Below are 17,036 nucleotides of genomic sequence, written 5' to 3'. Positions count from 1 at the left end.
GACACTACAACAACCTCTGTCATTTTAGGAAAAAAATATGGTATAACTGTTGAGGATTTTGTCAGTGTAATGAAAGAAATGGGGAGACAGGACATAGTAAATTTAATAAATGAATGGTAGGGGCTACTTCCGTTTGCTTTTACATGCATAGTGAGGAAGTTACAAATACCTCATTGTCTGACATTTTCCTGGCTGAGCTTAAGGTGGGAAGGAATAGCTGAGCTGGAAACTAATAAAGAATAGATGTAGAACTTAATTAAACCAGATTTGTCGAACAAAAAGATTGGCATTAGAACCTGGTCTGATCTTTAAGTTAAGGACTGAAAAGAACCATGAAACAATTTTAGCAATAACTATAGGAGACACTTGACAGATTGAATAAAAGTAAACTGAAGTAAAATTAGTGTAAAGCTGATCATTGCTAGATTTCAGTGGATGTTTATAAGATTTGCAGAGAATAAAATAACTGAGTGGTAGACCATTATTGAAGGATAAGGTTACAGAATGGCAAATCAATGTGTACTCTGTAGTATTTAACCAGGGTTTGAGCTAGGATTTGATCACTGGGGGACAATTTTGTCCTCTTGGCTAAAATTTTGGGGGACATTTTTATTTTTAGAGAGACAGACAAATTAATTTTTATTCAACATTTTTTTTTACATTCATACAGGCAAGCCAACAAAAACATTTTTTTTACCTGATCCTTGTAATACAAAAAAAGTTATACAAACAAGAAAAGTTAAGTTATTGGTGTCAAGACTTTTTTCTCATCATATTTAAACAGAGGATCAATGACTATGCTTTATACTTCAAAACATTTCACAACAGAATCTCGTCCCTGCATCCCCATGTAAACTTCAGTTCCTTTCTTAATAAAATTACTGGTAGACGTATGCCACCTTTACATAGCGCAACCATGTGTGATCTCGCAACCAAGTTTTCTGCAAAGTTCGGGACTTTTTCGGTTTCCTTCGATCCTCATCTGTTTCTTCCTGATTAATACACTGTTCTTCTTCTGTATCATTTTTCTCTGATTCACTCTGGCTTTGATTTGGAGCAAAAAAGCTTTCTAATGTTCGAACACGTTTTCGATGTGACATGTTAAAAATTGCCAGGTGTGTTCACCACGCTTGGTTGAGCATGAGACGTACCTGTTCAGTAGAACGTGACTGAAACATGACTTTAGAATGAACTTTAAACGTGCGGTAAAATATACTTTCCACGTTCTGTTTTAGCTTGCAATTTCTGTACTGAACTAAATCTCTTCGATCGTCTGCGCTTCCTTTCGAGTTTTATCCCTAAATTTTGAAGGGGACAAATTGTCCCCTTGGCCGTTTTTTTAAGGGACAATTTCAATAATTGCAGTGCGGCACCTTGAAATCATCAGTATGAGGAACTGTTCTGTTCAACAGCACAACAGGATTCCAAGTACTTCTGTAAATATTTATAATTTAGAATTGAAAAATGGTTGACGTTTTTTCTTCCCATTAATTGGGCAATATTTATCACTTTGTGACCGTTGTACAAAAAAAATGCAATCAAAACCCAAAGCTACCCAACCCAAGCTATTTCCCCAAGGGGTGCTTTATGTGAAAAAAGTCTAGTGTAACCACACCTTATGTTTGTGGCCTCTTTACCACAAGCATACCTCCAACAATATTATACTTTTCATTTGCTATTTAAAGAATATTTTTTCAATTGAATGTGTTAAAGTGTGCAAGGTTTTCTTTTTGTAAAATTCAAGCAGCCCTGTAGATGAATAAACAATGTTTGCTGTAAATACGTTATTTAATTATTAATCATAACTGTAGCAAAATTCTCAAATCTGATTGGCTATCAACTGTCTTGGTTTCAGCACTAATAGGACAGTATGCGTCATGCCTATGTAATTGCACAGTACGAGCCACCAGCCACACGCACTTAAAGAAAACTCTTGGAATTTCTTGTGTTTTTTATTTTGAAGAGGACTAAAACATCACAAATTTTGTTATAGTTATGATGGTAACAGAACTTAATTTTGTCCAATTCTGTCTGTAATCGTACTTGTGAGTAAACAAATTGGACTCCCCCTACGCTGTTGTCCGATTTAGTTAATCACTTGTATGATTACAGACTAAATTGGACTCCACTCAGTCCTATTACCATTATTTACTGCTAGTGTTTTTAACTGTTTATAATCATTAATTGCAAATAAAAAGTTGTATTCAGCTCAAGCTCATTCAATTTCCTATCGTAGTTACCTTAATTTTACTTGTCTTTAATTCTGAGAACCTGTCCTGAAGGTACTCACCTAGATGAAATGCCAAGTGAAATCATTGATGTCATCTGATCTGTGAAGCCCTGCATATAAGCATAAGCATAAGCACAAGCACATGTGTAAGCTACAGTGGCCCAAAAGAATCATGGCAATTTCAATTTGCTCACGGCAATGCTCACGGCATTTTTCGCTTCGCTCACCACGTGTCAACTACGGCGGCCAAGTGGAACAAACTCAGACCGGTATGAGTTCGTATCGGTCTCCATACATTTCTTTTCATGCATTTACATGGGACTGGCCTAAAAATGAACCCAGACCGGTCTGACTTCATCTCGGTTGCTGACCCGAAGATCTACTTGAAATTTCAACTTTTGACTTTTGGTGGCCACTGTCGGCCGCCGTATTTAGCTTGTCGGTCTTCACTGGTAGAAAATTATTTTCTTGCTGAATTTGCAACAAAATCGTAGAAACGCTGTTGACAAAGTCCCCGAAATGTTTGGAAATTGTAAACAAACCTCTTTGTAAATGACGTTATTAATTTACAAAAAAGTTACTTTTTTCATATTTATCCAACTGATTTGGTATTTTAAGATACTAAAACAACTATCCCTTCAGGGTCGGTGAACAACTTATAACGCTAGATCCCGGGCGCTAGATATTTAAGAGCCAATTTCTGTAATTTTCGAGAATCGGTTGACAGTCGTGAATTTTTGAATTTCTTCATATTTTGCCCACATAATCTCTATAGTACACTTATTTCAAAAATCACATTAAAACTTTTAACGGCTTTTTATTTTTTCCTGAATCGGGCAAAGTTTGAAAAACGCCAAATCGGCGCTCTTTCGAGTATGAAATTAGCGAAAATTAAGCATTTTCTTCGTGCTCGTACATAAAAACGGGATGACATATCTAAATGAAATCAAGTCACAAGGAAAACACAGACTTGTACTTTATAATTCTGCAATTATCTTTAGATAAGCTGTTTAAATGTGACTGTGTTGGCCGCAAGAAGAAACACGATTTCGGCTCGTTTCAAAAATGCAAATTTGACCTAACTTCACAATCGAAAAAAACAACTGATACATGGAATTTCAACATGAAACAAACACTATTTTAAAGCATATTCTTTGCCGTTTCTTGTGTTAAAAAATTTTTGGCGGCATTACAAAAGTGCGTCGCTGAGACACCGAAACGTGCAGCGTAGTTTCGCACGTTGGAACGCTGAAAGCAAGCTAGCCGCGAGTGTAGGCACACAAAAGTTTTTGCTAACTTAGCTTCTTTTACAAGAGGCACATTACGGGAAGCTCTAAAAATCTTTTGAAAAACGCTTTTCAATTTGATGGTTATAAAAAAGAACTAAGACTGCATTTGATTGCAAGCAAGTAGCTGAAAAAGACAACGCTGTTAAGTTCTCATGGAGTGTAAATATTAACTTCGAGTTTCTGCACCTAAAATAAAGCCGCTAGAAACGGCGTGCTAGCTCTAAATAGGATTCGAGATCTCTAAGAATTACTTACCACAGTCGTTTCAACGGCAAGTGGCCGCAGTTTACTGAAATCTTCCGTCGTTTAGCCTCAGACTAAACGCTGTGATGCGTGATGAAAGCCCGTGTGTAATTTGAGTCTGGTCACGCAACTGTACAGACAAGGATAAATTATCGCACGAGTGTACAATTAACACTGTTTTTTTTTTAGTTTTATATTTTATATTCCCAAAACATGTGGAACTAAACTTGATTTTAGGGTGTCACCAGCCGAAACTCAAATAGAGAAAGAAAACAAATAGAGTAAGCCGAGTCTGCAAAACTTTTCACACTAGTTTTTTTTATTTGCACTTAGCCCTCTGCGCCTTTGCTTGTAATAAACTAATCTTAACCCCGCTTAGCGTATAGACTTCTCTATCGATTACCTCAGTATGAATTGAGGGATTTAGGTACACACGTACGCCATATGCAACATGAGGGTAGAGCAGCGAAATGGAAACGAGTAAAACTGTTTAAAAAAAATTGGCCAATGCTCCGCAAAAGAACATTCCTGAAAAACCACAAATCGAAAATGGACAATGGACACATTTGATGAGCGAAATACAAGTATTTAACATGTTTAAATTACTGAAGGTAGTATTGCTTTGCTCCTCTGCAGCAAGGGCATCTTCTGGCGAGACCTCAACCTGCTGTTGACGAATTGTACTGATCCCTCGTCCCCCGAACAGAGGCCCTTAAAGGCTAGTCTACACAGTATGGGGTAGACCAGAATGTACGTACTGCTAGCTCCCGCCTGAAAAAAGGTGTAGTCACCTGGCTCTATCCGCCACCATCCCCCGGCACTTGTTCGCAGGCTAGAAAATAAACCAATTCACTGTCAAATTCTTTTTCATAACGTCAAAATCCGTCGCGAAAATGAAAAAAATGCTTTAAAGTGCCTCAGCCATTGTACTTACTATCTTTTAACTAAATACGTTGCGGAGAAAAGAGATAAAAGGCTGAAAACAGCCTTTCATTTCGATTTAAAATTTCAGATGGAGAATGCCATTTTCCTAGGTCTGCACCTGCAGTGACTTGTGTGCTAAAACTCCTTCGTGGTGGTATCTCTCAGGCAAAAACGGCCGCCTAGCGGCGAGGAGCGAGGAGAGAAGTCCGTGGCCATTTTCGAAAAGAAAAAGAAGTGTAAAGGCAGCACCTTCGTCGCTCAGAAAACGTCTGCGTATATAATTTTCTTCAGGCCGCACAGAGTGATCAATTAATGTGCCTTTACGGACCCCTTTTAAATGAGCAGCCAGCATGGCCAGTAGGCTGTTCTGAAACGGTACAACGTGCTTTGTTCTCCGCCACCCGGAACCAAACATTTAGCGGTGGTAAGGAAAAACTTTTGATTTTATGCGCCAATTTTGTGGATCAAACAAAGTCTGTTAGCTCTAAATGTAGTGATAAAGACATGAATTTTTGTATGTGTAGGGTTGATCCTAAAGGAGAACCCAATGCCAACCAACCCACCCATCTCCTCATCCTTTCCTAAAGTAGACTTTTCATGACGTTAGCATAATCACCTGAGACCTCTTGTAAAGTTCACTAAAATAATAGCAAGCACCTTCGTAGCCTGTACACAGACCCTCTACTTTTTCATTAGAGATCGTCGATCTATTTTCTCTTTGGAGATCGTCGATTTTGCGTATGAAAATAAAAGACGCGGGGGATTTATTGACCAGTAGAGCAAGGGGCTCTCTCTCGCGCGCTCGCTTCGCTCGCCTGCTCGTCTATTTTCGAAACGAAAGAGGAGTGTAAAAGCTGCACGTTCGTCGCTCAGAAAACGTCTGCGTATATCATTTTCAGTTCAGGCCATACGCAGTCATCAATCAATGTGCCTTTATCGACCCCTCTATGAGGAGCCAGTAGGTTGATCTAGAACGGTACCACGTGATTTGTTGCACCGCTACCCGGAACCAAACATTTAGAGGTGGTGAGGAAAAACTCTTATTTTCATGCGCCGATTTTGTGGATCAAACAAACATCACCTAACGTAAATGCAGAAAACCTTACTTTTATCATTAGCATTGTAGGGTCGATGTTTGGTTATTGCCCTACATATTCACGTGACTAACAAGTCAGGAGCATACCAAGTGACTCACGACATCTTTTCTATGATCGCAATACGTTCAGCATTACTGGGGCGACAGGTGCCACAAACCAAGTTTGAATATGTGTGAGATGCTATACGAACATACAACAAAGACTTGCACCGTAAAACACTTATACCAGGAATTTCTTTTTCGGCGCGTTACGCGTCACGCACTTCCAGAATGTCATCTTCCCTCGTGTTGACAGCTTGAAAACATATACAAACTTAACTTCGATTCTGCCGTGATGCAGAATTTAGTTAGCGGTACTGTGACCCCGTCTAGCATTTGAATTCAGGTAAGTAAATAACTTTTCTGATATTAAGGTTTCAATACGATTAAAACTATAGCAAGCGAGTATTTCGACAATATTCCCCTCTACTAACTGTGATTTGAACTGCGTATTCGTCTCTTCATTATAGTTTATCGCAAAAATCAGTTGAAAGGAATCATGTTAAACCGAACAGAAACGCCGAAATATAATCTGAAACCGTTACAACTCTGACTAGGGTTTAAATGTCGAAGTAACTTAGGTTTGCGAAGGATTAATATTCCAAGCGTTGAAACTTGCTTGTTGCACGCGCTTTCCTGGTGTCAAAATACCCTTCAGGTTTTGGTCTCTCGACGGTGTGCATTTGGAATGCCGCCAGAAATATTTTAACACAAACAACAGCAAAGGATATGCTTCAAAACAGTTCTTGTTTCATACTGAAATTCCATGTACCAACTGGGTTTTTACGATAGTGAAGTTACGTCAAATTTGCCATTTTTGAAAAGTGCTGAAACCGTGATTCTTCTTGCGGCCGGTACAGTAACATTTAAACGGTTTATTCAAAGTTAACTGCTGAATTATAGAGTAAAAATGTGTGTCTGTTTTGTGCCTTGATTTCACTTAGAGATATTTTTCCGTTTTTATGTACGAGCGCGAAGAAAATGCTCAATTTTCGCTAATTTCATACTCGAAAGAGCGCCGATTTAGAGTTTTTCAAACTTTGTCTGATTCCTGAAAAAATAAAAAGCTGTTACAAGTTTTAACGTGATTTTTGAAATTAGTGTACTATAGAGATTATTTGAGCAAAATATGAAGAAATTCAAAAATTCACGACTGTCAACCGATTCTCGAAAATTACAGACATTGGCTCTTAACAATTATTGCCATGAGGGTGAGAGGAATAATTGTTTCAGTAAAATCCAACTAGTTGGTCCAAAAATATTGAGACAAAACAACTTTGACTAGCAAAACGTGGTTCAGCCGCCATTGATTTGGTTTTCAACGCCGGCGCTTTTTGCTACGAGTGGGCTATTATTAAACATATAGCCTAGTAGTAGCTCAACCAATCAGAACGCAGCATTGATAATAGACCACTAGTTGGATTTTACTAATAGTTGTTATTACCTGTTTCACGGGTCAAGTAAAATCACTCTATTACCATATTCTGAAAAATACACTGTTTGACGAAATCGTGCTGTGCATCCCTTCCTCACATTTCTTTCGGCACGTACTCTACATACGTAGGGGATTCCCCGTATAAGATTCTTCATAATGATTGGTCAAGAATTGTCACCTGTTGTCTTTTTTGTGGTGACGTAACCAATAGCGTTCACAAATTTTAGGTTTTAAGTGCCCGGAGATGTTGCAGTCCAAAGGCGTTCGGAGAGGAAAGGGCGGCGTTCAGGTATGAAACAGTCAGATAGCAGAATCCTGCAGTTCTAGAAATCCTGTGGGTGAGCGTTGAATATACTTGTGTGAATATTGAGGTTTAAGAAATTTTCCTCTTTGAGTAGCCGTAATTCTTTCTTCACCTTTCTGGGTTCTTTCTACCCTGCGAGCAGAGTCTCCTTCGATCTTCCTAGATAAGTCCTCTTCCCGACTTAACTAGGAAGATCTAAAGAGACTCTTCTCGCAGGGTAGGTTCTTTCTTACTTGGAATTTAAATCTCATAATATCATGCCTTTTAAAACTAATCACTTCTCTTCACTTTGCTGAAGCGATATCCCTATTAAATTATATTATGTTAAGCTTACCAACTAACTGCTTTGAACATAATTTTTACAGATTTTTTATACTACTCTTGATTTGACGTCGCTGTATGAAGATTGTCTATTCCGACGACGAGTTCTGTACCATTATGAAGACATCGTACATCATTTTGGTAATCTTGTTTAACTGAACTTAAAAGTTTGCTTATTTGCCTGAACATTTTACCGTTATTTGTGTGGTAAAGGGAGGAAGAAAAACAATAAATAACGCATATTATATCGGGTGCTTGTCACTGTTTATCGTAAGCGTGATCCATTTCCAAATTATAAGCTTATAACACATACGATACAATATTGTTAGTGGCGTGGTAATACTTAGCATGTCTATAATTAATAATGGCTTTGTGCAAAATATTGGTGCTGCCCTGTCTGTTATTCCCTCTGAGAAAGTGCTTGCTCGTATATTTTGAAACAACATATAGCGGGAACTTAAAATGGCTTAGTGACGTGTAGACGTTTTTACATCCGATTGTTCTAGAGTAATGAAAAAAAGCCCAATTACCGGGCTGCTCATGAAAGCAAGGCGTAAAAAAATGATCGTTTTTTACAAATTATTAAATAAATGCATTATTTGTCTTCAAATAAAATTTTATGCGACAATTTAGCCTTACATAGTTTATGAATACAGTAATGTGAAAAGAGGCTAGGAACATGGAATCGAGGGTACTGATTTGAATTTTGAATTCAAGATGGCGTCTTTAGGTAATGTCGTATTTATTGATCGTCGTATAATGGATGTCGCGTTCTTGATCTCGTTGACACACAAAAATTTTTCCTCAGTGTCAGAACAGTCCAAAATGGCTTTGTGTGTCCCGAAAGTAATGATACTTGGTCATTCTTTCGTTCGACGCCTCAGTGGTGACTTGGAGAATCATTTTGACGATCGTGCCAAAAGCAACTTCGACCTCGAAGGTGTTAAGGTCCGTTTATTTGGTATTGGCGGAAGGACGGTTAAGAAAATTAAGCAATTTGACGTAGCGAATGTCTCCCGCTTTGCACCAGATGTTGTAATATTAGAAATAGGTACCAATGACCTTTGTAATGAACCACCAGAAACGGTTTGTTCTCAGATTGACGAATTAGTCGAGTTGTTGTTGAACCATTTTTCTGTTAGGGTCGTTGGAGTTTGTCTGGTGATTAAGCGAGCTGAGCCAATGTTTAATACGAAGGTAGAAGTGTTAAATCGTTATTTAAGTGTCGTCATCGACCGCCCTAGAGTGTTTGTATGGCGACATAAGATTTTGGACTCTCCAAGCCATGATTTCCTGTTGGAGGACGGAGTTCACTTAAATCCTCGTGGCCAGTATTTACTTTACAGAAGTTACCGAGGTGCAATTTTAAAGGCTGTGAACATTTTGAATAAGTTTGAGTGAATAATTCTCGGGGCAAATACATTGTGTTGCCAATTCTCCGCTTCATTTTGTAGGGTTTATGTTGTTGGCAATATCGATATTATCCAAATCGATATAAAAGCAATTATTAATTTTAGCTGAAAACCCAAATCGAATATAAGCTTATGGTCATTTCGATGTGAATAAAACTATGATTGTATTTTCAGTCATAAATTACGAGCTGACGTATGTTGTTACAAAAACATCCATTCTTGTTAGGTGTATGTTCATGTTGTTATGTCCTGTTTTGTCATTTAATTATGTGTTTGAGCCATGCTGTGCATGGATTTTTGACCAATCAACGTTGTTGGTCTTTTCACTTCTGTCCAACCAGAGGTTGTTGGAATGTTCTTGTTTAATTATGTTTTTGTGACATGCTTCGGCATGGATTTGTGACCAACGTATGGTTTTGGTCTTTCTGTTTTTGTCCAACCAGAGGTTGTTGGAAGGTTTTTGTGGCATTATAGGGAAAGGCATTTTTATGTGTTTCGGCGACATGTGTAGTCTGCCAAGCCATCCCTGCCATAGTTCATGTACATGTTCATGTTGTGAAGTCCTGTTTTTGTATAATGTGATGCATGTTTTTTGACCAAGCTACAGGTTTGGTCTTTTTGCTTTTGTCCAACCAGAGGTTGTTGGAATGTTTTTATGGCATTTATAGGGACAGGCATTTTATATGTTCCGGCAACATGTGTAGTTTGCCAAGCCATCCCGGCCATAGTTCACGTATAAGTTCATGTTGTGATGTCCTGTTACATTGTTTAATTTTGGGTTTGTACTGTGAAGTGTATGGTTTTTTGTCCAAGCTAGAGGTTTGGTACTATATAATTTTTTCCAACCAAAGGCTGTTGGAAGGTTTTCCTTTATGGTACTATAAAAACAGGCATGTTATATATTTCAGATATATGTGAAATTGGCGGTTAGGCCATGTTTATCTCGAAGTTGTTGTTCTTGATCATGTTGAGATCTTCTTCAGTCATTTAGATGGAGCAAATTTAATAATTAGACTCCTTGATTAATGTTGTTGATGCATGTTGTTTTTTTATTCATATCATACCTATGGGCATTCACTTTACGTGTCTCATTGGGCATTTGCTGAAATTTATAATCTGGATTGGTTCTTTTTGGGCATAATGACCTCATCAGCAATGGAAAAGCTTGCTATATGTTACTAGCTTACATGTATACTGGTGTTGAGTTATTTTACGTTTCAGGATGTCTCGCCGGGTATCAGCTAGAGTGAAGAGAAAAACTACTATCTTGCAAGAGTCCGAGCAACAGCCAGCTATTCACCGTAGACGGGTTGAGGAGAATGGAGAACAAGCAGATCAGCTTCCAGGCCCAGCAAGTCTTCCGTATGCTGGCGTCGAAGACTTGATTGAAAGGGTGACAAATGCAGTATTACAAAAATTACAAAGTACACAATTCAATGATAATACAGGTACTGGAAATGTTTCATTGCCTGGAACAGCCTCAGCTTTACAGGGGTCAGTTGTCGCTGAACCAGTCATCAATGAGTTAAGTGGTTCTCAGGTTAATACTTCTGAAATTTTAAATAGCTCAGATCAGGCTAGCACAGCAGCCGCAACTGTACAGGGGTCGATTGCGACTGTGTTGGATAGCTTGTCAGGAGGCACCAGTTTAATGTCTAAGCCAAAAGATATTTTTGTGTCATCTGACATCCCCATTGACATGTCAGTCTCTGATAGGCTAAAAAGAAAAATATGGGCCCATGAATATGTCGATTTTGGATTGCTCTTAAATAATAAGAAAGACCATGACAGTTTCCATCTATGCCTTTCAAATGACATGGCATCATCAAATGACCAGCCACGCATCGTATTGGAGCTAAAGCAAAAGTCAAAACATATCAATTCAATTGAAATGTGGGTCACAGCCTACCAAATCTTTGTGGGTGTCTACACACAGAGATATCCTGTTGAAGCCCCCTTTTTAATGAAGTATAGTGAAATTATTAGGGATTTGGCAGCAAGAGGATATAACTGGCGATATTATGACGAGAACTTTCGATATCTCCGACAAAAGGACCCCAAAGCATATTCTTGGGGTGCAGTGCATTGGGAGTTGTGGATTAGATCGCAGCCATCCAGAAATAATTATTCGCAGATAAAGAGATTTGAGGGTGAATCAAAGTCAGGCTTTCGAGTTCCCAAAGGCTATTGCTGGAAGTACCATAAAGGCTTAAAATGTGTTGGATGTAATTTCAAGCATTCATGCCCATTATGTCAAAAGACTCATCAAATGATTAATTGCCATAATTTTCGTAACTTCACTGGAAAACCTGTTGCTGCCAATCCTACCGCTCCCAACACCAGTAAAGGTAAACCGACTTGAGTTTTTGCTAGAAGGGTACAACTTTCAAAAGCGAATGTTTTTAATTGATGGATTTAAGTATGGATTTCATCTCTTTTCTGTTGGTCAAAGTAGATCTTATGAATCTCCTAATTTGTTATCTGCACGACAACAGCCCCAAGTAGTTGATCAAAAATTAGCTAAGGAGCTGGAAGCCCATAGGTTGGCTGGACCATTTGATTCACCACCCTTTCCTGTTTTCAGAGTGTCACCCCTGGGTATTGTTCCAAAGAAAACCCCAGGGGAATTTCGTCTGATTCATCATCTTTCATATCCCATGGGTAAATCAGTAAATGATGGAATATCCCATGAACATTCCAGTGTTCAATATGCTAATATTGACCATGCTATTAAAAAGATAAAACAATCAGGTGTCGGTTCTTATTTGGCTAAAACCGATATTAAAAGTGCTTTCAGGATTTTACCCATTAATCCTCAAGATTATCATCTTTTAGGCATAAAGTGGAGTGGTCAATATTATTATGATAAATGCATGCCTATGGGATGCTCCAGCTCCTGTAAAACCTTTGAAACTTTTAGTACAGCTGTTGAGTGGATTGCACAGGATAAGCTTGGTATAGCTAACCTTATTCACTTGCTAGACGATTTTCTCCTCATTCAGACAACAGAAAGTCAGTGTTCAAGAAGTCTTAGACTCTTCTTAGAATTATGTGATTTTTTAGGCATTCCCATGGCACCTGAAAAAACATTTGGCCCATCTACAATTTTGACATTTGCAGGTGTGGAACTACACACTATCCGTTGTGAATCACGCTTACCGGAAGAAAAATTATTGAAATGTAAACAATTGATTGCTGAATTTATCAAAAAGAAGAAGGCAACATTGAGAGAGTTGCAGTCGCTTACCGGGGTACTAAATTTCGCTTGTTCAGTTGTTGTTCCAGGCCGTTGCTTTTTAAGACGGCTTATTGACTTGACAATTGGCCTCAAAAGACCAGGTCATTTTGTTCGTGTTTCCAAGGAGGTGAAGGCTGATTTGTTTACTTGGCAACAGTTTTTTCAAGATTACAATGGTAAATCATTTTTCCTTAATGAGAAATGGGAAAATAGCTTGACCCTACAGTTATTTACTGATGCGGCAGGGGCGCACGGTTTTGGAGCTGTATTTGGTTCTCACTGGTGCTGTGGCTAATGGCCTAAGGAATGGTTGGGTCAGAATATTGCAATTCTGGAATTTTACCCAATTGTTCTGAGTTTAATGTTGTGGGGGGACCATATTAGGGACAGGTGTATTACATTCTTTACTGATAATGAGGCATTAGTACATGTGATAAATAAGTCTGCCTGTAGAGATACTTCTTTAATGATTTTTGTTCGTAAACTTGTGCTAGTTTGTTTGAGGCACAATATTTTGTTTAAAGCCAAGCATATTTCGGGTTTTAAGAACACTCTTGCGGATGCACTGTCTCGTTTGCAGATCGAACGTTTCAAGAAACTAGCACCAGCTTACATGGATCCCATGCCAACAGCAATCCCATCCCATCTACTCCCGGCAAACTGGCATCTATAGTTCATGATCTTCTATCTGCTAGTTTACAGAAGTCTTCAGTACCAACGTACCGTAGGGCATGGAAGCTTTATGAAGAATTTCAAATAAGTGTTTTACAGAGCTCACACATTTCATTACCAGTGTTGCCGGCCACATTGGCATTGTTTGTTGCACATTTATTTGATGGTAGATATGCTTCCTCCACAGTAAATACTTATGTTTCTGCCCTTGGGTATTTCCATCGCTTGGCGGGTCTACGGGATCCTACCAAAACTTTTTACATTATTGAGATGCTTAAAGGGTATGGTAAGATTGGTCACAAACTGGACTCAAGGTTGCCTATTACCCTTCCCATTTTAGTTCGCATCATGAAAGGTTTAGATATTTTTTGTGTTTCTCAATATGATTTATTTATGTTTAAGGCCATGTGTGCTATGGCATTTTTTGCATTTCTTCGTATTGGTGAAATCACAGTGTCAAAGCGAGACAGTGTCAATGGTAACCTTTTACAACTGGATCAAGTTTCTAAAAAACATAGTGGGAATGGCAATGTGGTTTCCTTGATAATTACATTCACAAGCTATAAACATAATTACAATCAAAATCCTTTTTCTATAGTTTTGAATAGACAACCTAAAGCGTGTCCTGTTCAATCATTCTTGGATTATGCTTCTGTTCGTGGTATAGCACATGGCCCACTTTTTATTAATCACGATGGGTCCCCAGTTTTAAGAAGCGAGTTTAGTAAAATGCTTGGCTCAGTTATTCGACTATGCAACTTGGATCCCAATAGATATAAAGGACACAGCTTTAGGATTGGTGCTGCTACTTATGCGGCTGAACAAGGGGTTTCCGACGACAAGATTAGGCATTTGGGTAGATGGAAATCTGATGCTTTCAAAAAGTATATCAGAATAACCTCTCTAGAATCTGTTTCGTAACTGAATGTGTCAGAGGTTGTGATGTTGTTGCTTGCAGGGGCGGCACACCATTGGAACTACACTATTGATTTGATCTGAACAGATTATGCAGGATGCAATTTTGTAATATTAAATATTCAGTAATACCTTTACCCAGAATGAAATTCGTGCTGGGGTGGGGCGTGCCCTTGCTTTGCAAGGTCTTTGGCGGTTAATTGCCCTCACCTTCGCCGGCAATACATGTTTAATGAATGTTTCAGTTGTATTTGTATTGGATTTTCAGAGTTTAATAAACCGGCAATGTGCAGAATTTCACATTGCCATTTTTTCTCCATCATGTTGTTTGTATTGCCTTTTCGAACAGAGCACAGCACATATTTCATTCTGAGTACGGTTTGCCATTTTGTGGGTAGATTGAAGCATAAAGTACAGTTTGACAATCTAAGTGTCGGTGCCACATAACACCGTATTCACAAATGGCGGACACGCGGGAAAAAAGTGGTGCCTTGTCATGAAAGCGAGGTAGTATTTATAAATCCTGACTGTCAGAAGTGAACTTGCAGACCTAAAATAACTTTGTATGGACGTCTTTTTAAATGCAATTCTGTGGGATGTCCTCTGCTTTCAATGTTTAGTACTGATTTGCGGTTTGCAATCAAAAGGGACGTGTATATCTTCAAGGAAACAGGATGATTTTGTAGGTTTCCGAAGCACCAGAAGATTGACAAATGGGCGATAGCTGCAGAAAAGCAGCAAACACGTTGGCCCAAACGTCACGCTGAAACCGAATACAAAAGCCAGCCCACTACAATTGTGTAAAACAGAACAGGTATTGGTGGCGAGAAAAAGAAGAAATAAGCGACGAATATATGGTCTACTTGTCAGCGGAAGAGACCTCTGCCATTACAAAACAGGTCAAGTCGAGAGCGGGTGAAAGATTTATTCTCGAGGCTCATTCATTCGTGTCAGGGTCATTTTATACATATCTATGTATATATGTATGTCTGTATTTACCACTTCCTTTGGATCATATTAATTCCGTTGGCAGAGTCTAGCAAAAATCTCATGATTTCTTTGTCATTGCGAAATAAAATAATAAATTTTATCAAAATTAGAAGCTGTAGTGTGTGAATCTTATGGCTCGCTATTTGCCTAGTCTCCTTTAGGGCATTATCTCAGAGAGCTCTTGGTAAAAAAGTGGTATAAAGTTCACATTTTACTAGGTTAAACTGTTGAGGGAATGTTTGTGTCAGGACTGAACACGGCAAGCTTCTGTTTCAAATAATTAAATTTGAGTCTGGAGCCATTTAAGAAGACCATAATTTTATTTATTTATGTATTCTTCAACTTTAAAATATTATGGAAAGTTAAAACTCTGAACAGCCAAAGATAAGAAATACGAAAATTACTTGCTGAAATGATATGTGGCTGGCTTACCGAGTCTACCGAGTAACAAGTTGAAATTTTGAGCGTACTCCACTCGATTGCTCCTGCATTTATAATGAAGAAAATAGTTCTAATTGATGTCCTTCATCAATAAAGATCAGAGAATAACGTCCTGGCAAACAAAAACCAAACATAACTTCATCGAAACCTCGGTCACCTCTTCTTTCCTGTCTTCCTTTAATCCATCTCAACTTGAACTGTTTTGTTCAATGGCAGATGTCTCTTGCGTTAACAAGTAGGCCATATATCTGTCACTTGTTTCTTTTTTTCTTGCCACCAAGATTTGTTTATATTTTTGTTTTACCGAATTGCAGTGAGCTGGCTTTTGTACTCGGTTTCAATGTGAAGTTTGCTGCTTTTCTGCAGTCATCGCCCACTTGTTGAGCTTCTGATGCTTCGGAAACCTACAAAATCATCCTCTTTCCTAGAAGATATACACGTCCCTTTTGATTGCAAACAGCAAATCAGTACTAAACATTAAAAGAAGAAGACATTCCACGTAATTGTAAATTTTAAAAAGACGTCCATACAAAGTTGTTTTAGGTGGAATCCGTGCTAAACACTCTGCAAGTTCACTGAAAGTCTTCATTTGCAATTGTTGTTTATCCTCCAATGCCTCACTTTCATGACTTATAGGCACCAGTTTTTTCCCACGTGTCCGCCATTTGTGAATATGGTGTATGGCGCGCAAGTTCGTCTTCGCAGGAAAACAGATCATCTTCACCACGTTTTTCCCCCACTTTGCTCTCATTCCCCCATGCAATCTAGACTAATTCAACCGCTAAACATGCCACATAAAGTGTGACAGCGAATGATTATTAAAACAATTTTAAAGAGTGTTTGATACCTGAATGCACAAGTCTCTTGAAGCTCATTACACACTGGCAAACTAAACCTTCTTCGGAAAAGAGTGATAGCCTGGGACCCAAACTAAGTGCGCACGTATTTATTGACTGATTGTTTGGAGGGACAAAGTGAGCAGCCACCTTGTGTTATGACGAGGCATGCAAGTTGTTGTGCGCCTTGGTGCAAAAAACACTTTAGGAACTCCCCTGGTCTGGCATTCTATAGAATACCAAAGACAAGACGTAATCAGCGAGAATATGTACGTTTGTTTCTGAACGCTAATTTGAAGTTGAACTCTGATGGCACACAGATTTGCATTATTCTAGTTTTTCTCAAAGTAAAATCTCCCAGGCACATCTTCTTTCAGCTTCACATCTACCTGTTTTTTTCCTTTCAATTCCACCTTCCTTTTTGCTATTTTGAGCTGTTTTAACTCCGCTGGAACATTCTACTTTGTTTTCGGCCATATTTGTTTACATTCACGTCCTGCCAAATAATCCTCTTAATGTGGGCGCGCCTAGTGCGGGTCCCAGGCTTTTACTCTTTTTGGAAGTGAGCTATTACACCTTTTGCTGTTTATTAAGAGAAAATACGCAATCATTTGCGTGAAACGGCGACCAATAGTGCGAAGATACATTCAT

General features: G+C 38.6%; 2 protein-coding genes across 2 annotated transcripts in view; both read left to right on the top strand.

The window, feature by feature from the left end:
• The first annotated feature begins 7,965 nt into the window (after nucleotides 1–7,965).
• The window catches only part of LOC140938858 (uncharacterized), a 142,444-nt gene continuing 133,373 nt past the window's right edge, over nucleotides 7,966–17,036 (top strand). Inside the window, exon 1 of the mRNA XM_073388382.1 lies at nucleotides 7,966–7,997. Within this exon, the coding sequence (XP_073244483.1) occupies nucleotides 7,996–7,997 (2 nt within the window). The 5' untranslated portion in view covers nucleotides 7,966–7,995. The remainder of the gene's footprint in view (nucleotides 7,998–17,036) is intronic.
• LOC140936749 (uncharacterized) lies at nucleotides 11,690–12,826 on the top strand. The gene has a single exon (XM_073386235.1). It carries the CDS (start codon nucleotides 11,690–11,692, stop codon nucleotides 12,824–12,826), a length of 1,137 nt encoding a protein of 378 aa, XP_073242336.1.

The sequence above is a fragment of the Porites lutea genome, chromosome 5 (genome assembly GCF_958299795.1).
Source record: "Porites lutea chromosome 5, jaPorLute2.1, whole genome shotgun sequence".
Taxonomy (NCBI): domain Eukaryota; kingdom Metazoa; phylum Cnidaria; class Anthozoa; order Scleractinia; family Poritidae; genus Porites; species Porites lutea.
Note: the sequence above shows the minus strand (reverse complement) of the source record. Positions and strands in the feature narration are given on the sequence as shown.